Below are 24,027 nucleotides of genomic sequence, written 5' to 3'. Positions count from 1 at the left end.
AGGAAAAACTACAACAAAAGAACAAAGTTAATATAACTTCCACACTCAAAAGCAGGCACTACTGGTGAATTTATAAAACCTTCCCATGACTTATCCTATAAAGAAAATGCAGTGCCTCCATGTCCTTTTTTGCTAATATTTTTTGACAAAACTATTGCCCTTATATGAAAAATTTATTAGAGAAAATATTAAAGAAGGCATAGGGTCTGCACCCTGTTCTAAGTAATCATTCACAACATCTCATATAGGGAAGACAGGAAAAAATTCTCATTGACAGATGCCTGACATTAAAAAAATAAATAAAAAAATAAGCAGCACTTTCTCCAGTTGAGAGCATTGCCTCTGTAATAATTCACTGAACCTCAAGACTGTGCCAGAACAAGCCCCAGGTCTATCAGAATTGATAAAAACACTCATACATTTTATGACAATTTCATTCACATATAATAGCAAACGAAAGTTTTCAGTTGCATTTTTCTCATATTGGTGGCAGCTCAATAACTCTGCATAGCAGTGTTCATCAAGAAGTATCCCAAATTACATTTACAGGGTGCACAGGGAATTCACATGCCCTTCGTTTTTAAGTAGCTGTCGTTATGGTGGTATGCGATAGTCACTATGCATGAAATATTAGGGATTTTTAAAGCTGGAAAAACATACCATGCATATCTAAGAGGGGAAACTTGACCAAAGAATGATCTCTGGACTTTCCCTCTATTCCAGTTTGGCATATTTACCCATAGTGCACACAGAAACACAGCAGCCTTCGGGAAATATCTTCCTGCAGTGGCTGAGTATCAAGAAAGCTTATCAGGACCTGTGCCCTGATCACCAGCCAATACAGATTGCTTTGAGTCACAGGGCTCCACGGAAACTTCAAATCTCTTTCCGTATTACTCTCACTGACGGCAACAACACCTATCGAAGCACCTGGATCTCTGCCTCCACCTCTCAGTTCTCTTTATCTCCCTGTGGACAGGCCATCAGACAAGGAGACATACCATTAGTGTGGGTTTCAACTGGCCATTTTTACAGTTATCTTGACAGCTGCCTGGAAACCAACTTTCCTCGGCCTCTCCAGGGCTACAGAAATGAGCATTAGGGCAAAGATCAGGTCACATACATGCATTGCCCACAGCAAGGGAAGCTGCTCTGCATATGCTGGCAACTGATCCACACACAGGCTGCAGAGCTGATGTGTCCTGGACATGTTGTACTCTGTGCACAAACAGGCTAATTTTCACGTCTGCAATAGTTGTGACTCATCCTGTCTTTCTCAGAGCTTTTTCTGTGGCGCAACAAATGTTTTAATGCACAGCAATCATTTCCTGATGTGCCAGGCTCTTTCAACCAGATAAGTAGCAATCTGCACACAAAGGAACCAAAGATGAGAATTTACAGGAAATTTGTACATTGCTACCTCTGGCCACTAAATGCTTACAAAACTGTAGCTGATCTGGCCCAAGCTCATTGCAGCCCTTCTCTGTACCATTCCTTGGTGGGGCTGTCTGCCAGAGATTTCTTTTGCTGTAACTGTCCCTGGTCTGAGCCTTACTTAAAAAATGGTACCACAGAGAAAATGGCAGAAGGCGTGTGACATGGTAAATACTGTCTGTGGTATTTCACAGGGCTCTGCCTTATAGGCTGGAAAGAGAGAAAAAATTTAGCAAGACAATTGCAGTGAACATTTTGTCTTCAAGAGATAGTTACAGCCTTAGAGACATTTAGCACCTCAGAGACATCTGCTAAACTGAAAACGGGTAACACTAGAATCAAGCATTTCTCAATAGCAGGGGTGAGCTTGAAGTGCAATCATCATGCTAGTCTGCTTCATGCTGTACAACTTTATTTTTAATTATTATTTGCCTTCAAAAGAGCACTTTGAAGTGCTGCTGAGATAAAAGCCCTGATGCGATAGGCAAGGGACAAATTCACAGTGAAAGGCTATCCCTGCCTAGTAATAGATTTCAAAGCTGTTAAGTACATTTTGTGGAAGTGCCTCTATTTCATGTCAAATAGAATGACCTATCCTTCTGGATGCTTATATTTTTATTCTGTCAGTGTATGTTCCCATCTACTCTTAGAACTGGGTGAAAAAATGTGGGTCATTATAAGGCAAGAATCAAACTGTGAAAATACTTTGGCACATCAAAAAATCATCAACCTCTTTCTTTCCTCTTTTCTCATCCCCACACATGACAAATAATGTAGCCTTTGTATTAAACCAAAGTGCTATCTTTATGTTAGGGTATTTACTAAACTGTCAGCTGTAACACCCCTTGAAATGAGTTTATAGCTATTTGCTTACTTTGAAGGTATTCTAGAAGACTTCCATATCTCATCAGCTCAGTAATAATGTAAATTGGGTCCTCCAAAGTGCAGACAGCATAAAGCTGTATAAGCTTTGGATGTCTCAAGTTCTTCATTATTTGTGCTTCCCTCAGAAAGTCTTTTGGATCCATTGAACCTGAAAAAACAGCATATAACAAAACATAAGCTGAGGTTATTAAAGGCCTTCCTACCAGCCTGGCAGTCTTAAGGGAATAACTGAGATTGTTTTCTGTCCTTCAAAGTACATTAGCATCTCAAATCTTCACAGTTCCCACAGAAAACAGACAGTGCAGCTGAAATAAACAGTTAATGAGTGAAACATGCCAGTTGCACAGGGACAGAGAACATATGTGTTCCAGCCACCAGAAATAGAAAGGCTAAAATTAACCACCCCCAGGCCTCCCCCAAACATGAAAAAAGTGAGGGTAGAATGTTAACTGATATAATTTAAGCAAACAATTATGTTACAACTGGTTAATGAAACGACCAGAAACCGAGGAAAGAGTGCCTAGGTAATGAACATAAAATTTCTGACAGAAAAATAATGCTGCAATAAGAATTGTTGCACTATTTTTTCTGCTTCAGCCATCAAAGCCTGAAAACATTGAAATCATGTTAGCATATAAGGAGTAGATGTGTGCATTTTATATAAATAAATAAAAATACCTCTTTATAAGATTCACATAATAGCAACCTTATTAGAAATACCAGTGTATGCACAGATGTAACACTAATTTTACATTCCCTTAAATGAAGAAGTGTCTTAACGGGTAATGATCCCAACTTTTTAATTGTTAGATAAGGTCATTATATCTCTAGATCTATTCATATACACAGTCAGCCAATGCATAAACTGTACCAAAGAAACCATACAGAAATGGCACAGGGAGTTGAAGTCAGTGTCATACTCAGGATTAGAGCTCATATGTCCTGAACAGGGAATTGATTAGAAAAAATATACACAAATCAAGAAGCAAAGCTTTCTCTATGAATGATCCAGTAGAGATCAGATATTCTCAGATGTTTGAGGAAGATTGTAAATAACATCTAGTTCAGAATATTTGTAGAAACAAATGTGAAATTATCCAACTACTCAAATGTTTCCTTCCTCCCAAATTAAAACAGCTTCATTAGGAAAAGTTTACACTGAAAGTTCGGAGGGGTGGGGGGTGGTGAAATGTACCCAAGTCTAGTTTGCTCTATGCCGTGTTTAAAAACAAACTCTTTTCTTAGTGTAAGCAGAATGAGTTATTTAAGAAGCCAAGGCTGCAAGAGTAAGAGTCTTTAATTTGTTTTTTTAACACTAGGTAACCAACAAGGTTCATTTGGGAGTTTGGCTCTGTTCCAAATATGGATGTTTAAATGAAGTGAAATGCTGGGAGGATGCTAAATGGCTCAGCAATAAAACGGCAACAGAAAATCTGTTCTACAGAATTAACTTGTGAATCAGCATGGGCACCTTCACCACAGCATCTACCTTGAATGCCACCTCCTGAAAAGTGCTCCAACCTATTTTCCAAAATGTAGCAATGGTGTGTGATTTCATATGCTTGCATCAATGAAAAAGGAATGACTCAGAAATGCTTCTGATACAGACTTTATGAAAAAAGAGCCACTTGACTTTGTAACTTGTGAGAGCAAAGATTATTGCAAAGAACAGGTGCTCCTCTCTCGTGTCCTCATATCTTCCTTGGCAATCCCATGGAGTCCAATTTGACAATACTGTATAGCATGCCCTTAGGAGGAATGGTGAAAGTTAATGGATTTCCATGCCATCGATAAATGGATAGCAGCCAGTAATACATCTCAATAGGTACAGGCTATACCCATTTCCTTTTGTCACTGTTGAAGGAAAGTGGTGGCCCACATGAAAAGCAAATGACTCATATTTGGTCTGGATAAAACAGAGATTAGGACAGTCAGGTGGAAAAAAAAAAAAAAAGATCTGCAATACTAATGCTATGACCTTTTCCTGTTTAAAGCAGCACAATCCTTACAGCTTTATTTGAACTTCACACCAATCTTAGATTCTGAAATAAAGAAAGCCTAGGGTTGTGTTTATAGGGTTTGGACTCACCTTAATACTTGTTTAATACTGTGGTCCATTTGCTTACTCTTTACAAAATAAATGCATTTGTCATGGAAATCACCCTAAAGTCTACAGAGAAGCTGCATGATATAAAGTATTCTGCCTCTAAAGGTAAACGCATAACCATGACAAGTGATTTAACATCAGTGCCAAAATCAGACAAGTTGATCCTAAAAAGGATAAAGTATATGCTAACTTGGGGTCTACCAAATCACCTGCCCTCCTCTATGGATCATTATACAAGATTTCTTCACACCACAGAAAATGACAGTCTGATTTGTTCCCATCATCAAAATTTGACTAGAAGGGATCTCTCAGTTTAATCATGCTATAAACATCTTCCAACAAACTGAAACCAAGCAACATGTTTTTCACATATGACAACTTCCAATAAATTGATCAGGAGGGAAGTACTCTATTAGCCAAATAGCAGCAAATCCTTCTTTACTCTGTAGAAGTAATTAATTATTGTAATGATAACCAGTGACAAAGACCATTTAGTATTTCCTGCATATTTTAAAGAGCCTATGTAACCTCCAGTTTTATTTAGTTCATATCTTTAAATAGCACAAGTAGCAGACAGTGATCAAAACCCCCCAGAGCCCTGTAGCTCTTCTCCTGTAGTTAATAAGTTGATTGGACGTTAACTGAAAAACTTCAAAAGCATCTTTATCAGTGTTTTGTCTAAGATTAGTTTTTAGCAACTAGATAAGCAAAGTAAAAACTGCTTCTAAACCCAAGCAAACATGATTGTTACAAACAATAGATAAAGTCTGTCACAATAGTGGCAAAGAAGTTCCAATACATTTCTTTGAAGAAGTTTATATAAGTGAAATATGTAAAATATATGCCATATGGAGTTTCAGATAACTGGGGGTTTTTTTTTAGTTTGTAGTTGAATTACATGTGCTTTTGATGAAGTATATTTTCAGCAGTAAGTGGTAAACACAGTATCAAGAGCAGATTACTGCAAGTAGAAACCACTTGATCAAAAACCAACTAGTTAACAGGTGCCTTTACTGAAACAAGTATCCATTGTATAAGACACCAGTTTGGGAGTAGATTGATGAGGACCTGAAAAAAATTTGATAATTTGGTTTTTGAATGAAAAATGTTTTTCTAAATGTCAAAGTCCTTCTTAAGAAGAAAATGTTGGAATATGTTTCTTTGATGTGTTCTATGATATGCTGCTTTGCCAGAAATCACCTTTACTTTAAGCCTACTTAAAGCAGGTATACCAGTTCTGATTACTTTCTTTCTGAAAAGATTTTTTCTAGAATTAAGGAAGCTTCACAGTACAAGATAAAGACTCATAATGTGGAAATGAGTTAGAGAGAGAGGTCAGCTATTTTCCAGCTTCCACTGGCTAAAGGTAAGTGGCCCTTAAATATTTAACAAATACCTCCCGAGACCCTTTGTTTTCAACTTTCAATAAACTTTTCCAAATTACTTTAAACTAACCTTGTACTTCAGACCAACCTCGTCTTCTGAATAAGTTTATTCAAAATGAACTAATGTACAGAGTACCTTGAGCATATACTGTGATATTCTGAGTAAGTTTATGTGCAATAAAGAAATAACATTAAAAAGACCAAGTTTTCGGTAACGTAAGAGACTGAGTGTAAACTATTCACAGTAACAGGAGAATATCTCAGGTATCTAACAATCCCTGAGCAGCTTTCTAACCATACAGAAGTGAAATTGAGAGGCTTTCCTGAGTGCAGAGCTTTTTACATTGCATATGTGCTAAAAAGATGACATATTGAAGAACTGAAAATATTATTAAAGCCTCCACTGACAGTACCAACCCAGAGACTATTTCGAGAAAGCCTCCTGAAAAAAAAAGTAAAAAAAAAAAAAAATCATGCTTGGGCAGTTTCCATGCAAAGAGAGAAGCTTGGGAGATGCTTTACAATGTGATAATGACAAATGTATCTGTCAGCTTGAATAGGCATAAGGAACTTCCTCAGATACGATTAATTGGTGATGATAGATGTCTGCTTTACATGCTGACAGTTGGAGAAGCAAGCTAGCCCAGACAATAGGTTCTAGAGAATCCATCACACTCAGCACAGGACAAAGTGCAAATCCCTGCTGCAATGATTTCCACTTACATAGAAAAAATAATGTCACAGTGAGGAAATAAAAACAGAAATGTGAAATGACATGTTCAGGGACCTACAGTAAGACAGTGGCGTGCAAAGCCAAGAACAGAAATAGCAATTTTCCTATTTTTCTATCTGCTGATCCCTACACCTCTTTGATGACTGCGGGTCAACAACTCAAAAGTCAGAGATGTTCCTTAAGGCAAAGATATTCTTGTGTTTTGTTTTTTTCATTCACACATCCATCACTATGTTTTCAGCTGATAAAATGTCACAGATGTCTCCAAAGCGGAGTCAACCACCACTGAACAAAAAGAATGAGGCATCACATTACTACTGCTTTTTTCATATAATCACAGTAATCGATAGATTGTAATAAGGATAAGGAGATGTAACAGGCAAAACATGGACTGAATTTTGGGAATTTTGGGAATTTCATTTGGGAATGGCGGGGAATTTTGGTTATTGTAATTGTGGTGAATATTGTAATTGTGGTGAAGGGACAAGGAGTGGGTTGTGTGTAAATTGTCCACTTTGGTGTTGTGACGATATTATTTTGATTTTGGTGTGGGGAATTCTTTTTGTTGATATGAATGTTTGTGAAGTTAGTGTCATCAATGCAGATTTTAATGAACATTCTTAAATTTGTGATTCACAGAGGTGGGGGTGTAATGTATTGGGTTTGCATGGCAAGGTTTTAGTAGAGGCAGGGCTAGAGGGGTGACTTCTGTAAAAAGCTGCTAGAAGCTTCCCCCGTATAAAGCCAATGCCAGCCAGCTCCAACATGGACACACCGCTGGCCAAGGCTGGGCTCATCAGTGACGGTGGTAGCACCTCTGGGATAATGTATTTGAGATAAAAAAACCCACAAACCAAAAACACCTGCACCATAGAAACTGCAGCTGGAGAGAGAAGTGAGAATATGTGAGAGCAACAGCCCTGCAAGACAGCAGGGTCAGTGCAGAAGGAGGGCAGGACGTGCTCCAGCACCGGAGCAGAGATTCCCCTGCAGCCCATGGTGCAGACCATGGTGAGGCAGGCTGTGCCCCTGCAGCCCATGAAGGTCCATGGTGGATCAGATCTCCACCTGCAGCCCATGGAGGACCCCACGCTGGAGCAGGGGGATGCCTGAAGGAGACTGTGACCCAATGGGAAGCCTGTGCTGGAGCAGGCTCCTGGCAGGACCTGTGGTCCTGTGGGGAGAGGAGCCCACGCTGGAGCAGGTTTGCTGCAGGACTTGTGACCCTGTGGGGGACCCACACTGGAGCAGCCTGTTCCTGAAGGACTGCATCCATGGAAGGGACCCATGCTGGAGCAGTCTGTTTCTGAAGGACTGCACCCCATGGAAGGGACCCATGCTGGAGCAGTCTGATCCTGAAGGACTGCAGCCATGGAAGTGATCCACACTGGAGCAGTTCATGAAGAACTGCAGCCCGTGGGAAGGACTCACATTGGAGAAGTTCATGGAGGACTGTCTCCTATGGGAGGTATGCCATGCTGGAGCAGGGTAAGAGTGTGAGGAGTCCTCCCCATGAGGAGGAAGAAGCAGCAGAGACAACCTGTGATGAACTGACCACAGCCCCCATTCCTCGTCCCCCTGCGCCACTGTGGAGGAGAAGCTAAAGAATCCGGGAATGAAATTAAGCATGAGCAGAAAGGTGGGGGGAAGGTGTTTTAAGATTTGGTTTTATTTCTTACTACGCTACTCTGATTTGATTGGTACAAATTAAATTGATTTTCCCAGATCAAGCCTGTTTTGCCTGTGACAATAATTGGTGAGTGATCTCTCCCTGTCCTTATCTCAACCCATGAGCCTTTTGTTATATTTTCTCTCCCCGGTCCAGCCAAGGAGGGGAGTGACAGAGCAGCTTTGGTGGGCACCAGGTATCCAGCCAAGGTCAACTCATCACACCAAAAGACTAGTTTAATCATGAGTCTTGTGATTCTTCTTGCAAGATTAATTGAAATCATGCATAAATACAAAGATCACAGACTAATCATTCTCACATTTTGAAGGTCTGAATAATCCACCACTGGCTCTGACAGAAGTCTCCAAAGAGCCAGGGGAGGGAAATTGGTCTTGGACAAATAGAATTCATCTTCTGATGTTCTTTATAGTGAAGTATTGAACATTCTGTTTAGAGATGGACAAGAAATTGCTAGCAGAAACGGGAATGTGTTGAAAAAAGGCAGTTCATTAAATTAAAGACATCTCTAGTTGAGGATTTTCCTGCAAAATTTCCCTTACAATCCGTGAGGACTGTGTTTGGAGCCCTGTTGTCCATAGCCAGTAGACTGAAGACCCCAAACGCTGAAGCTGGTTAAACTAGATACTCCCTAATTACAAAGGCAGTGGGTGACACCCCACCAGGTTTATCAGAAGACATTTCCTGTGGCCTCCTCAGGAACCAAATCCTTCTGCAGTTTTTGGTCAGAGGGTTGCAAGGCTGACCACTTTAAGATCTCATAGGCTCCACCAGCTTGACATTTTCCTCAGTTTTGTTACTTTTGTAAATTCTGCGGAATTGCAGAAGAGTGCTGGTAGCTGAATTTACCTCCTCCAAGTGTAGGTCATTATTCAGGCACCTAGATCTGAGTTAGTCATCCAGACTTTACAATCAATGGAAAGAAACATGCTTTAATAACATGTTATTCCCTCATTATAACATACATTTCTAATCTATAGTTTGATTTACCTGACGTGTAAGTGCTTATTTTTTCCCACTAATTATTAAAAAAGCCTAACATGTCTAAAATGTTAGATGCCTAAAAATAGGGAAAATATAGCTAGTATGCTACGCCTCAATGTTTCTGAAAGAAAGACTTGTGAAATTTCCAGTTTGTGCGCAATATGTGAAAAATTGGCTCTTGCTTGAAATTGGAATGGAAACAGATTTCTGAATACCCTAATTATTCACAAGTCAAGAATCACACATTTGCATCAAGTGAGAACTGGCTCTGGGAAAAAATCAATCACGAGAATTCTGGAAGTTTAATTTTTCCAACACATTGGAAGGTCATGTACCTAAACACAATCATTTTATGCCGTTTAGCAGCAATAGCTAAAGTAATGTAAGTCCAGAAAAACTGATTGAGAAATAATGAGAATACCATATAACAAGAAACTATATTTATCCTTTGTAAAGACAATTGAAAATTGGTTTAACTCGCTCTGTATAAACACCCAGAACAGCAAGAAAAAATAATGCATATGTGGAGGTTTTTATTTTATCACAAGAAGACATAACAAGAGTTAAAGAGAAGACATCAGGTAAATCCAGATGAGAAATTAGGCCTACAGTCTTACAGGTGTAGTGATATACCATTGATAGAAACTGTCAAAGACAGCAGAGGCAACTTCTCTTTGTGCCTCCACCTCAGTACTTCAAGACTTCTACTTATTATCTAGCCAAGAACAAGCTGTGTTTTGGTCAAATATAAATATTCTATCTATCTCAGCAGAAGGGTGAAATGTAGTGGCATAAACCAGCAAAGTATTCAGACTATACATGATCTAGGACAGATGCACACTGCAAAATAATGTTCAACAGAAAAACTCAAAATAGCCGAAATCCCTTCTGTTCTTCAGGCCTATAAATCTATGATGTGCTGGTTTCACTCAGCCCTTCTGTATTATTTGCTATCTCATTACCTTACTTGATTAACCTGATCCAGCTTGGTAATGAGAGCATGGTTCCATGTTATAATTTCTATGGAGGTAAGGCCATTTTAATAGAACCCTCTCTATCTCAGTCCCCTATATTTGATAGAATACTTTGTTTATCACATTCCTCTGTTGTTCTGATGAGTTTCTTTTCCAGCAGGTCTACACTGTAAAGCAGCTTAACAAAAAGATTTTTATTTAAAATACACTCCCTACTCCCCCAGTGTAAAGATTTAGATCTTTGAGCCAAGCAACAGGACATGATCATTTTACAGTGCATTACACCTGAAGCCTGAAATATTGCCTATGTGAATATTGGAAGCTTCAGTCACCAACATATAACATGACATATTTCTTGATTACTCATAGAATCATAGAATAGAATCATAGAACAACTGTTTTGCATTCACTTATCATCTTTATATTATGATGAATGAAATTGCCATACCTAGCCTCTGCTGTAATTCTATTAGTGCCAAACTAAGCATTTATTTAGATTAGGGTGAGGGTATTTAATTACTGAAATGTTATTGCTCATGAGAACAATGAGAACAAGCTATGCAAAACCAGTGTGCTGATTACAGTAAGGCACACCAAGTGGTGAAAAACATTGTGTAGAAGAGGATAATTCCCTGGAGAAGTATACTACAAGGTTAAATGCTTTCATGTGTGACTGAACTGGATTTGTAGAATGAGATAGTTCACAAAGTACAGTGATAAGAGATTCAGTATTACCTATCAAATTTATCAAGATGGCTTTAATAATCAAAGTCTTCAGTCTAAGCACCGCTAAATGCAATGCACTATTTCCTTATCACAGTATTGGATCACAAACTCTGCTATCCAAACATCACATCCAGGTGGGGCTTGTATCTGCCCTAACTTAATATAACGCACTGTGAAATCAATAAGACTACTACTGTTGACCTTAACAGAAGTCAGACTAGAGTGAAAAAAACCAGAAATGGAAAAAGTATTGATTAAACAACCCTTTTTCCCAGCTGAACTATGATACTACGAAAGTGCCACAGTAGAAGGGGTTTCTTAGTCTGAGCAGTTTCTCTAATTTCAGTCAAGCAGAAAAAAAAAGTGTTTTTTTGCTTTCAATTTGCAAATCCCAAAACACAAACAGTATCCTGATACAAGATAGTCCTAAACCACGAGCTTAAATTCCTCCCTGTTCAGGAGACCATTCAAGCAGAGCTCAAGCATATTCTTGTTGTTCTGAATCAAAGATCTGAATCTGTTCTGCTTCCTGAAACATGATCATTAATGCCCAACACAAGCTTTTTCAATTAACTGCAGCTCATTACATTACCTCTTTTAAAAAACCACATGTATTATCCAGGCTACTGTTCTTATTGTCATAGTTTAAACCATGACACTTATCTATGTGGTTCTTGCCATCTGCTGGCAGGTATTTTATGTTGTCAATTTAGAATGCACAAATTACTTGAAGTAAATAAAAAATAATTAAGAAAAATGTTAAAAGCTGTATTAGTAACAAGCCCATATTATATGCAAATATTGGGTATTAATGTTGTGTATTAAAAACTTTGAGAAATTGTAATCAATCCATATTAAGATTAAAGCACTTCTTAAATACAAACTTAACATAGCATGTATTCCAAAGGAATGGTATATATTTCCAAAGGAATCATTATAATATATCATCTAAGCACTAGAAGAAATTCTACAGATGACAAACCAGTAGTAAATTGATGAAATGAAGTCATTCGATTCCATACAAGCAAGATCATACAAAAGAGATGGCCTTGCTGGGGTTGCCTTTTTATGTAATATAGATATTGAATGAGTTCAGTTCATACGGAAGTGGAAAACTGTACAAAATTGTAATCCAAAATGCCAGAAAATATCTGGACCTTGAGCTTTACTAACCTTCATGTTAAAGTGCATGGGTTTTAAGAACAGTTGCATATACAGATAGGCTCTCTGTTCAGTAGTATTTTAAAAATAAAGGAGCACCATTGCTAGCATTTCACATTATTAGAATGTAAGACTAATTCACATACCTGGTTTTAGTGTTTTGATTGCCACAGGGGTGGTATTATTCCACAGTCCTTCCCATACTTCACCAAACTGACCAGATCCTAATTTTTTCAAAAATTTCAGAGATTTTCGGTCTATCTCCCACTGATCAACAGTTTTATACGACAAATCAAAAGTAGTAGGAATTTGTACCTGGTAAAGGAAAGTAAATAATACAGTAGTTGATACTTCTAATATTTTTTCAACAGCATATACAAGTCATTGTTAACTATGTCATGTAAAGTCATAACTGATATAAATAATGTTTCCTTAGAGTACACACATGTGAGAAAGTGAGCTGAGAACATGAAATATAGCCCACATCCTGGGTACTTTTTTTGTGAGAAATAAGAAATACTCCAAAGAAAATACCCTGCCATTAAAAGTAAAAATTAGAAATCATCCCTCTAGCAAGCTTTTTGAACAGTGACGTATTGCTTGCCTGAACCTTGTGGTTTTGTCTCAGTAATTACTTATGGACAGCCAGAGTTATGAAGTTGGAGATTTCATCTCCATATATATTTATAAAAAGGTATTCATAAATCATGATTTGGCATATTTTCTCCTACACTACATGACAGTTTGTTCAAAACAGCATGATGTTTTATTATTAACATGTCAGCTTCAAGAATAAAATGGTAGCACTACCCAGAACTTTCTGAAAATAAGCAGATCATCAGCATTTTGAACTGGTAGAAGCAGATATGGGGTTAACACCTTCTGACTGATCTCTGATGAGTTAGCTTACAAAAAATGCATTGCACAGTGTAGCATCCACTCTTACCTTTGGGCACGGCTTTCCAAGCACGACGCAGAGGCCATCACTGTTCTTACTATAATAGTCAACAAACTCATTCAGAGTTTTGAAAGTTTTCCTTCTGCTTAGGAAAAAGCCTCCTTCATCCAGCTTTCTGATCCTGTAGTGCTTTACAGATACACCATCAAAAACTAAGAAAATTTAAACATATTAAGTTTCCAGGAATTATAGCAGTGGTACAATATAGCCTGCGGCCAAAGCATCATAAGATTCCTAAGTATATTTATGAGGACCTTAAAATAATTTATTTTAGTTTCAAAGATGACAGCTAGAAAAATATCCTTCAAACCAAAATTCACTGTTTAAATACCTTAACATATCTAGCCTATCAGTCTTCAGCTGTTCAGGTTTGGAGATTCTTGCTTGCACCATAAGAACTTACACAAAAATACATAAATACATCTTCTATGAGGCAGCTCATACTTTCCATCATTTAGGACAGCAAAACCAGCCAGAAGCATCTAATTCACAGTAATCATTTAATCAGTTTTTAATATTTCATTTGTCAGTGTTAATATTCTGAATTGCAGCTGCTGGGCTGGCAGGCATTTTAGAGCAAACAGATATAACCTCCACATGGCCACGATTCTCCAAAAAGCGCCCATGTCTTCCACAGATTTTACTGCGTTTTGTGTATGTTTGGAATATGTAAAAATCAGGCCAATGCTCCGTTTCAAGTAGCTGGTGACCTTCTTTCCCTTGAAATGTGTTTTATTCTAATCTGTTATTTCCTAACCAACAAGGCTTGGCTCTCCTCACTCTCTGCAGGTTACCTGCATGCATTTCATGACACGTGAAGTGTCCTTCTCTGTGACTGTCTGAGCACTCTTTAGATGTGTCAGAAAGAAGGCTGGGCCATTGCATGCTGGGTGTGGACCTGGACCAGCAAAGACCAGAGAATAAAGAAAAAATGGTCTGTCATTCACCTAGTACATTATTTAAGGAATACTAGGCTTGTAATGGCCATTTCTGACATGTCCATCATATGTGACTTATAGTGTTGAAAGCAGAGTGCATGCAACCCAGGGACTATTCAAGACAACCCATTGGGGTGAAAGAATTTCTGTACTATTAATAAATAAGATAAAATAAATATTGTTAAATACTGTTTCTTTCATCTTTATTTCATCCTTTTTGTGCATGTGTGTATGTTCTACAGTGTACATAATCTATCAGTACAGTAGTACATGTATATAACTTACAAATAAATAAATGAACATATACTGAGAGTGAAGACCAAAAATCTTTTTAATGACAGGGGTGCACAATCAAAAAAGTTTGGAGACCACTAGCTCAAAGATCTCCTTTATTAAAAAATATCAGTAGTAGCAGTGGTGGGCTGAGCATCAAAAGAGAGGGGCAGTTCTGAAGAGCTGGAAGGGGAGTTGGTCACTGATGCATGACACTCCATGACTGAGACTTCACTGTCCATTTCCAATGAGCAATGGAGAGTTTATGTTACATACTGAAGGGTAAAGGATTTAGATACTACTAATGCCATGGCTGTTAACTCTAATATTAAAAGTGAACAATGAGCAATAATACGTAGTAGAATAAATTTTCTGTGTCTCAAACAGAAGATACATGCATCAGTAGAAGGAGGTTTTTGGATCCTAGGAATAGCAGGCAGAAAAACGCTTAGAGCTCAAAGAATGGTAGCAAGCTGTAATGAGGTTAAGTGAGACAAGTATTTGAAGGTGTGGACAGGTTTTTTTCCCACCTGTTAGAGCTGGGGTGGAAGCAAGGTGAAGGGAGACAGGCTGCCTAATTAGGTTGGGGACCAGTGAGACTGAGAATCGACTGAAAATGGCAAATGGGAATCATCTAGTGAGCTTGAGGAATGGCTAGAAGAAGAAACACTGGAGCAGGACTAAATGTGAAGCACCTCATTTTGGAAAAAGACAAGTAGCAATAGGTAAAAAAAGGGGACAAAAATCAGAGGAGTCTCCCAGCCTGCATTTAATGAAACAATATGATGGGTGCATAAAGAGCTCTCAAGGGAAGGAGGCTGCTTCGGTTGCCATCCTGGTCCTTATCACCAAATATTACACATTTGCAATAGGCCAGGTGGCTCCTTCCATACCCATCAGTTTGGGAGATTACCATTGTCCCCTTCTCAAGCCCCTCGCACAAGACAGAAGTCTGAAAAAAAAAAGGAAGGCATAGGGAAAAGGCCTTCTGCTCTTTACCTTCAATATATGTAGCCAAATATATGTAGCCAAAATTCCAGCAAAAGTATTCAATTTGGTAATGTTGACCATTGGGGACTCTTTGTTAAATAGTTTACTGGAAATTAAAATATTTTTCAATCATAAAAGCAGCCACAGCATGGTACAGTTGAAAAACTAATTATAAAATAACCCACTATTGTTATTGTTCTCCTCTGGAGATATTAGAGCTGATAGATCCTTGATACAGGCAACACTGCATGAATTTCAGCAATCACTTTTCTTATAGTAGCAGATACAGCAGACAGCTATATATCATATGTAGAAAAAAATAGAGAAAATTATCGGTTGCATGCAATTAACAAAGGCGATATAAATGATAATTTCTCTTTTAAGTGATTAAGTTAAAAAGGAAAAACTCTCCTTCCTTAGGTACTATCATGTCAGACCGAATATTTCCCTAGAGTACTGTGCGATTGTCATCCCAGACCACCAGAGGGCATAAAGGAGCTATTGAAAATATTAGGGGATTTTATACCTGCCACAGGTAATATTTTTAGAGACCTGAGAACTTGCAATTTTCCATAAGGACCAGAAATCAGAATGTTTGTAAATATAACTCCGGAGTATAATTACATCACACTTTTCAAATGCAATTTCTTTTTAATTTAACATCTATAATATTTTTTAATTATAAAATGCATGTGTATTTTTGTGATGTATCATTTAGAAATGGGGCTGAAGCAAAATGAAGGAAAGGGTAATTCAGTAACAACAGGCTGAAAATATAATGACTTTTCCAAAGTTCACAGGAAAGTGCATCTGACCAAATGAATTGCTATTTATGATGCATTGAATAAAAGGCCAGCAGGATGACTGTTAATCCAGTCTCAGTTGTATGTCACTAGCAACAGTAGTTTGACTACCTGCTTTATTTATTAGCAGGTAGTCAAATAATGATTATAATCATTATTTGTGAAGCAGCTAATGTTAATGCAAGAGTGGATTTGAAGGAAGTGCTTTAATTTCTAAAATGAGCCTTGCTTAAAGTCTTACAATTGTCAGTATCCAGGTCAGGCAGTGATGTGTGTAGAGAAGCTGGAGAGAATTTCTGCACTGATACCATCTCTTCTTGTAATAAGCAGCTGAGATTAGTGCAGTATTTGATAGGGAGCTGTTTACTTGTATCCCAGGGCTGATTCTGGCTGTACAAATCCTGCACTGCGCACTTGCAGCACTGTATCATGGTGTGCCTCCTCTGACCAACACAACATAGACTACATGTCACTCAGGGAAGAGCTAGCCATAACCCTCTCAGTGCCTTCAGTCTTCCCTACACCCATGCCAAACCGCTAAATAGGACAGGATCACAACTTCAGGTTCACACAGCTGAAGAGCAGCTGGGTTTGAAGCCTAAAGTGGTTTTCTCCTGAACTTGTCCTTCCCAAAAGAATCACAGCTCCCCGTTAGATTTCCTCATGGTTTCAGTTTAACAGAAACATTCTCCTCTCCCTGCTTCCCATCTTCATAAAGTTGGGCCATGCAGAAGTATATTTTGCCACCCCAACAATGAGAATAAGTAATTTACTACTCCCTCCCCAGGGTAGCAAAATTTATAGTGGCATCAGCAGAATCCACATCTTCACCAGATGAATCCTGGGGACACGAAGGCACCATTACCACCAGTGTCCCAGCACTTCTCCTGTCAGCAGTCCTCTGCAGCACTGGCAGTGCAGCGCTGGCAACAGGAGCTGTGCTCATTCTCCATGCCAAGTGGCTGTGGGAGGAGAGTGGCTTATGAGATCACCCTCACCAGCACAGAACCCGTGCAGGGGCTGATCCAAAATCGTTCTTCTGCTATGGCCATGATTTTGCCACTCTTACTGATCTGTTGCCTTAAACAACTACCTACTCTTCGCTGTGCTGAAACCCAGTCTGGCGTAGAGGAAACCACACAATCTTTTTTAAGAGCATGGAAAAAAAAAGGAAGAAAACATAAACCATTTACATTGTCATTTAATGCAATTGGTCTTTCAGATACCATTATTCAGTGAGGGGAGAAGTAGAGAGCCTCCTGCTATCATTGGCAATGACAGTCAATTAAGCTGAGCACATCTAAATTATGGCTTTTAATTAAAAAGAGGCAATGTCTAAGATGGCACCAACATGTTTAAAATTTAATACATTTCACACCAGATGCTGGAGTCATCAACATAAAAATCTGTCGACAACATGTGCATTTTTAAAATGGGAAAACCTATTTTTAAAATGTCAAACACTTTAAAATTATAGCAACACATCTCAGTGTCCTATCTGGTTTGATAAGCTTTCCATTTAACCATTCACAGATGAGGAAAACCTTTCTGAACATGACTTTTTTTTTAATTTACATAGTCATTTATCTTCTAAATCTTAAAAACTGCGAGTTTTCCCATCACGTCAAGTTAGAAGTGAAAAGTGTCATTTTAATGAAAGGTAGTGTTTATTTATTTTCTTTTCCTTTTTTATTTTTTCCTAAGGAGATCCATTTATCTCCCTCATTAACATTAAATCGCTAATACATTGCACATATGAGTATGAAATCAAGCTTGAAAATCATAAAATCAGTTTATTGGTGCTTGGGTAAAAATCTCTCTTCCTTTTCTACTTCTTTTCATTTTTAGATTTATTGCACCTAAATGTTAGGCTGGACAGAGAATTATGATATTTCCTTAAAGACCTTAATTCTGAAGGCCAGGTTGTCACTCCTAGCCATTATCATCTACTCTGGAATGAAACCAAAACAGCAGTAGAAGGTAAAGCAAATGCAACCAGTCCTACAGAGGATGGGAATTTTGGGGTCTATTCTTTCTGCACTGAAAAAATCAGAAACATAAATAAGGTACACAAAATATCCAAAATATAAGGCTGTGACTTCTCCCCTGCTGGTATATCAGCTATGATGGAGATGGAAGCCATCCAAAAGCTTTGAAAAGAAATAGTTCTGAACCAACATTCCTCAAGAAAACACTTCTTTTCTGCCTCAGCTTTGAGTGTCTCATAACTCCTTCTGGTGGAACAGAGAGGAGAGAGTCAGAAAACTGCCTTCTCCATAGCATCTGGTGAACTAAACAATCTTTCTTCCAATTAATACTCCCCACAGTACAATCCACTTCATCATTTGCTTTAGAATGCACCAGCTCTCCCAAAAGTAAATATAAGTAATGAGATTATGGATATACAATGTCCAGACCATCATGTATACTGTTAGGCTGGAAGCAAAAAAGCTTGCACAATACAAACAGATGCCATTCACTCAAGCCTATTCAGTGAGCAGCAAATAATATTTAGCTCTTCAGGATGAAGTAGCATGTTGAGGCTAAATTACGTTCATGTCTGGGAAGCTGCTAAAAGATCTAGCAACACTGGTAAATCGTGTCACTAATACTGTCTACAGACTGCTTCAGAGTTTATTCTCTTTCTCTGCCTAAAAGCACAGATGTTTAATAGATCTGAGATGACACATATATACATGCATACATGCTCAGAGGACAGCCCATGTTTGTGCATGAAGGAGGGCTGGCTCCTGTAGCTGGAGCCTTGCCTCCTCATATATTATGTTTTTCAGCACCACTCTTTCTGTCATTCATCAAACAAAACAGCATGGAAGAAATCCACATTGATGGTTTGATATCTTGCTGTTTTCAGCCATCATCAAGTCTCCTGTTCCTGGATAAGCTTATAAGAATCCTGAAAAATGTCTACCACAAGCTTTTATAATTGAATCAAATATACTGAACCAGATAGACTGTAGTTTCTATCAACAATTGGTAAAGAAAAAATTAAACCGCAGCATCAAAGGGCAATCTCATCCTACTACAAAAGCTGGCCTAATATTTATTTTCATTCTCATGGATTTTTCTCGGCAGTACTTCATAGTTTAAATAAAGTACTGCTGCCTTCCTGTTACAGAATTAATCAGGATGCAGGGTAAGGAATTAAGATTTTGTATCTTTTTCAGAAGGCTATCTACAGTTGGAGAATAATAAAAAGAGTAAGTCTCAGCATTAAGCAGATAATACAGGCCTATCTATCCTTCCCTGCATAATGCCACACTGTTATCGGCCTAGCCCAGTCCTTGGATGAAATCAGTTCACTGATGAAGAACACTTGAAGGAAGATGAAGCCATGTAAGACAGGGATAAGTTGGCATATAAAGGAAAAGCATTTTCAAAGGTCTGCAGCTATAATACAGTCTTTGGATAAAAGTGTGCACCACAGGGGTCAGTTACGTCACAGTTCCAGAGCAGTTTGATTCCTTGCTGATGTTAACTCTGTTATAAGTGCTTCTTGGCAAGAACGAACTTCTTGGAGGGCAAACTGAAGATTATGGAATGAACTCTCCCAAAACTGTAAATATCATATTTATTTCATAAACTTCCCTGTATTTCACTCCACAAGCAACATATATTTCTTTGTCTTGACGATAAAAACCAACCCTCCTATTACCGCAAGACATTAAGAGTATATAACATTCCCTTATGATTTGGAAAAGAAACCAAGAATGTGTCAAAAGTTCATTAAGATGATTAATGTGATTCTGTGTAATGATCAGAAGGTGACTCACATATAAACATCCAGGCAGAAAAGGAGTCAATATGAAAGAATTTGGTTATGCACAAGGTGCTTCTCATTTTACTGACATAATTGTGCACATGACAACTTACTGTTTATTCATAAAGATCTAGTCTTTATTGATGTCAGGAATTGTATAAGTAGAGCACATTAGGAAGTTTGGACATATAGCTGTGCTGTCTCAGGGATACCACAATAATCTTTACTCACACTTGTATGACATTGATAGAAAATGTTCACTGGGAAAAAAAAAATGTAAACAATCACATTTACTATCTAATATGACAAAAATCTATGACACGAAAAAGATGACATCATCTTTTCGTGAAGAAGTACAATTATTATCAAATAAGTGTCCTTATTTGATAGTCTTTTGGATTCAAAGAGAGGACTTCTAAATTTCAATACCCATCATCATCATAAGTTTAACTTTCTACCAATGTTCACAAGTAACTTTTCAATGAAATATGATATTCTTAAGTACAGCTTTGAAGATCTTCCTATCATTTTTCCCCTGAAAACAAATAAATATAAACCTAATGGTGTGCTTTAGCAGAAATCTCATTTTCTCTAACTGCAGGTATCTGCCAACATGGTTTAATTTTTATTGTGTTTACTAATCAGAACAGTAGCATACAACTGTAATGTACTTTTTGGCATTTTAATCATGAAAATAGTTTCTATTTTAAGGCATCTGGCACACTGGCAGTACTAAGCATAAGAAAGTTAATTTCTGTCTGAGCATATTAATAAACAAAGCCTATAAAAAATGTTAGTAAAAACTCAAATTACTCTTGCCAAGTTTTCTGTGTATATCTCCTGGGAAAGAAATATTATTAGGAACTTAATTTCATTTTCATGCCCAGAGTTTATAATTCTCAAATATGAAAAAGTCCAGATCACCTGAGAAATTTTTAAAACATCGCTTAAGATGAAAAACTAGAATATACCTGAAAGTGAGTATTCGCCTTTTAGACTTTCGCTTTCTCGGATTAGGAAGGCTCCTGCCTTGTTTTCAGGACTTGACAGTTGTCTCTCGGCATCTGCTCGTTTGATTGGGCCAAAAAACCATCTGAACAAATAAAAAACATTAATTTTACCAGTCAGTGAAACATACTAGGAAAAATAATAGCTTTCATAAACATGATGCATATTTACTAAAAGATAATCTGTGCTATGCTAACTAAATTTCAGTAGCATTGTAAAAAAAAAAACCCAACAAGAACTACACAACAAATTTATTGCTAGCAAATATTGCTTACATGTTTGAGTGAAATCTGGATTTTACTGCTGACGGAAGGTCCTACTGATTTCAAGGGAACGAGAAGTGATGGACTGATCTTGTCCCAGGAAAGACTCACCAAGAAATTATGCCAAAGTTACTGTGGCAGAAATTGATGCTAAGTCCATTGATGCCACTTGAGCTATGTAGAGGTGCAGATATATGCTTACATCCTGATATCTTAAAAGTCAAAAATTCCCTAAAACTGCAGAAGGGCTCTCACACTCTAAGATATAAACCACTCTGCAGCCTTCCCCATTCCACTGCCACGTCAATACCTCAAATGAGTTACTGGCAATTTTTCAGCTCTGCTGCTGTTCGACAAACAAAACCAGTATGTCCCTCAAGTCACTGCAAACATCTCAACATCCATGTTCTGTGAAAATCTATTCCTATCTATTCCTTTTAAAACATATTTTTCCTCTTTCACTAAGCCTTGTAGTTCACAAGGACTCATTTAAGTAATAGCTTTAGTTTGCTCCTTTCAAGGTACTATTTAGCTTTTTTGCTGCTTTGTGTGGCAAAAAAAGAGTGTAAATTAAATGGAAATAAGACTGAGATGAGTCAGCAGTTTCAATGGGACAGCCTTCAGCTTCCATCCAACAAACACACAAAGCTCTTTCCAAGATTAGCTCCACCCCTTATTTGAAGCAAATGGTGACAAATTGTGACCAGAAATGTGCCATATACTCACAGGACAACTCCTTTTAAATTAATCACAGCTAAACCTATTATGCAAACTTTTAAGATAAATCAATGTATCGCACCACACGTAAGTTGCCTATTCAATTAACTACTTGATTTGACAATTACTAGTGGTAAGTACGAAAGGAGTCATCAACAAAAACTACTTTAGTATCTGCAAAGCTTGTAATCATCAAGTAAAATGGAGGAAATAAATGAGAACATTGGGTGACACCTTGTCTGAGCAAGCATGAGGAATGAAAAATGGGTTTGTATGAATAAAGAGGAAATACAAAGAGGCAAATACAGACGGCGCCAACCTACACTGAATATGCTGTGTTAACAAAAGAAAATGAAATCCAGATATTCCAGACTGCATTCCTGTCCTCTGACTTGAAGATGATTTGGATAAAATGGGCCTTGATATGTATTTGGCAAGGAGAGGAATCTCATTAGAAAGCCGGAATGTGTTAGTAATAATTTTAATTAGTTAAAAGTGTTCATTAATTCAACTAATTAATTAAATTAATTCATTAATCAGACTGAAGAAAACTAAGCAATTGATGTTCAAATCCTTAACTGAGGTTCTTGTCAAAGGAATGAGAGGACAGAGTACAAGTTCAACCCTATACAAGTCCCAAAGAAATTTCACCTGCCCTAAACACTAAATTAGAATCTTTCTGAACTATCTAAATGCACCTGCTCCGAGAATAACACATGAAAACTAACAAACTACATGATCTGAAAAAAAATTGAACTGATATTTTTCACCTTGAACTAGAAGATCTAACTTAGTAATATCTGAAGTGACTGATTCTCATAAGAGTGTATAAGAAGAGGTGTTTAATTTTGTGTCTCTTTTCTTCACAGGTTAAGAGGATAGAATCCTTTCAAAAGGATTTCATTTTGTACCAAAGCCAAAAAAGCTTCCAATGCATTGTTAGCAAGGTTGAATTTATGTTCAGGATAGTCACTAGTATAGTCTTTACATGGCCCAGTATTTGTATATATGCTGGTAGTAACTCAAATCACTAAAGCTGAAAACATGAGCAGTAATACAATGTATGCAACACAAGGAAATTATTGGTTTATTTGGGAAATAGTATCACACCTGAGTGTGTAAAGTCATGTCTACGATATAGACTATGATTTTGGAAAAAAATACACAAGTACTTATTATATTTAGGCATATGTATATGTTCCTTTGATTTAAAAATATTTCAAATGATATGTTTTTTTATTAGTTTGGGAAATCTTCATTTACATTAATATGAATTTACTATTAAAGATTATATGGAGGATATGCAATATGTTGGTTCTGACTCCAGGTAAAATTTGCAGTTAGAAGATTCTAACTTGCAAAAGAAGATAATTAGAGCAACAGTATTTGAGAAGGTAAGTGTAACTGAAGCAATTATTACGCAGAGTGAAAAGTGGACACATATTGTGTATTACCTCATTTGCCTGACTTTATATGATCTGATTAAAATGTTTCAGAAAAATATAAGGAAAATTACTTTTAATAGCACTTGAATATGGGATTCTTAGTTCAAAGTCATTGGGTTTGCAATAATAATCGTACAGCACCAAAAGCAATAACAGTTGTGAAAAAATAACCCCTTAACCTCAAAGCAAATAATTTAATTTGATTTCACTTTTTTTAACAGAAGCACATCTGAATTTAAAATACTATTTTCATTATAAATGGAAGTTTAAATTCCTTTTATAAAGCGTGAAGGGCTTATTTCAATTTCTAGTGATTGAACTTATGCTTCAAAAAGCTTAATATTTTACTTCATCCAAAAGTGTGTATCTTAGAGGGAAAAGTACTCCAAAGAGTAATAATGAATCAAAGTAATTGCTCACCATGAGATATTGTTCTGCGGGATACAAAGGTCAAACCAAAACAACACCCAGTCCTTGGTAAATCTATTTCTGTTCTATAGCTCAAAGATAGATGAAGGTTTTGAAACACAACCCTTGGAAAAGCAGGATTAAAATATCAAGCACGATGCATTGCACAAGTTATTTAACCAGCTCATTCTCTGACTTCAGTGTGGTATATCAGTACTAGACAGTTCAGGAGAAGGTTGAGTTAGCAGTTCACCCAGTTTCGCTCTGAACTATAGCTTGCAGCCAGATCACTCTGGGTCTGTCAACGCAGGATCAGTAGATTACCAGGTATGGCACAAATAAGCGCATTCAGACTTGGGCATAAATCTCC

At 37.5% G+C, this 24,027-nt stretch overlaps 1 protein-coding gene across 1 annotated transcript in view; it reads right to left on the bottom strand.

Moving 5' to 3' along the window:
• Positions 1-24,027, bottom strand: part of FRK (fyn related Src family tyrosine kinase) — a 55,399-nt gene that overhangs the window by 10,444 nt on the left and 20,928 nt on the right. Inside the window, exons 2-5 of the mRNA XM_030490638.1 lie at positions 20,788-20,909; positions 13,023-13,186; positions 12,223-12,391; positions 2,309-2,467 (exon numbers count right to left, since the gene is read on the bottom strand). Coding sequence (XP_030346498.1) covers positions 2,309-2,467; positions 12,223-12,391; positions 13,023-13,186; positions 20,788-20,909 — 614 coding nt within the window. The remainder of the gene's footprint in view (positions 1-2,308; positions 2,468-12,222; positions 12,392-13,022; positions 13,187-20,787; positions 20,910-24,027) is intronic.

Source organism: Strigops habroptila, chromosome 6 (assembly GCF_004027225.2).
Source record: "Strigops habroptila isolate Jane chromosome 6, bStrHab1.2.pri, whole genome shotgun sequence".
In the NCBI taxonomy this organism is placed as follows: Eukaryota; Metazoa; Chordata; class Aves; order Psittaciformes; family Psittacidae; genus Strigops; species Strigops habroptila.
The sequence above is the reverse complement of the archived record's forward strand: the minus strand, read 5'-3'. Positions and strand labels throughout refer to the sequence as shown.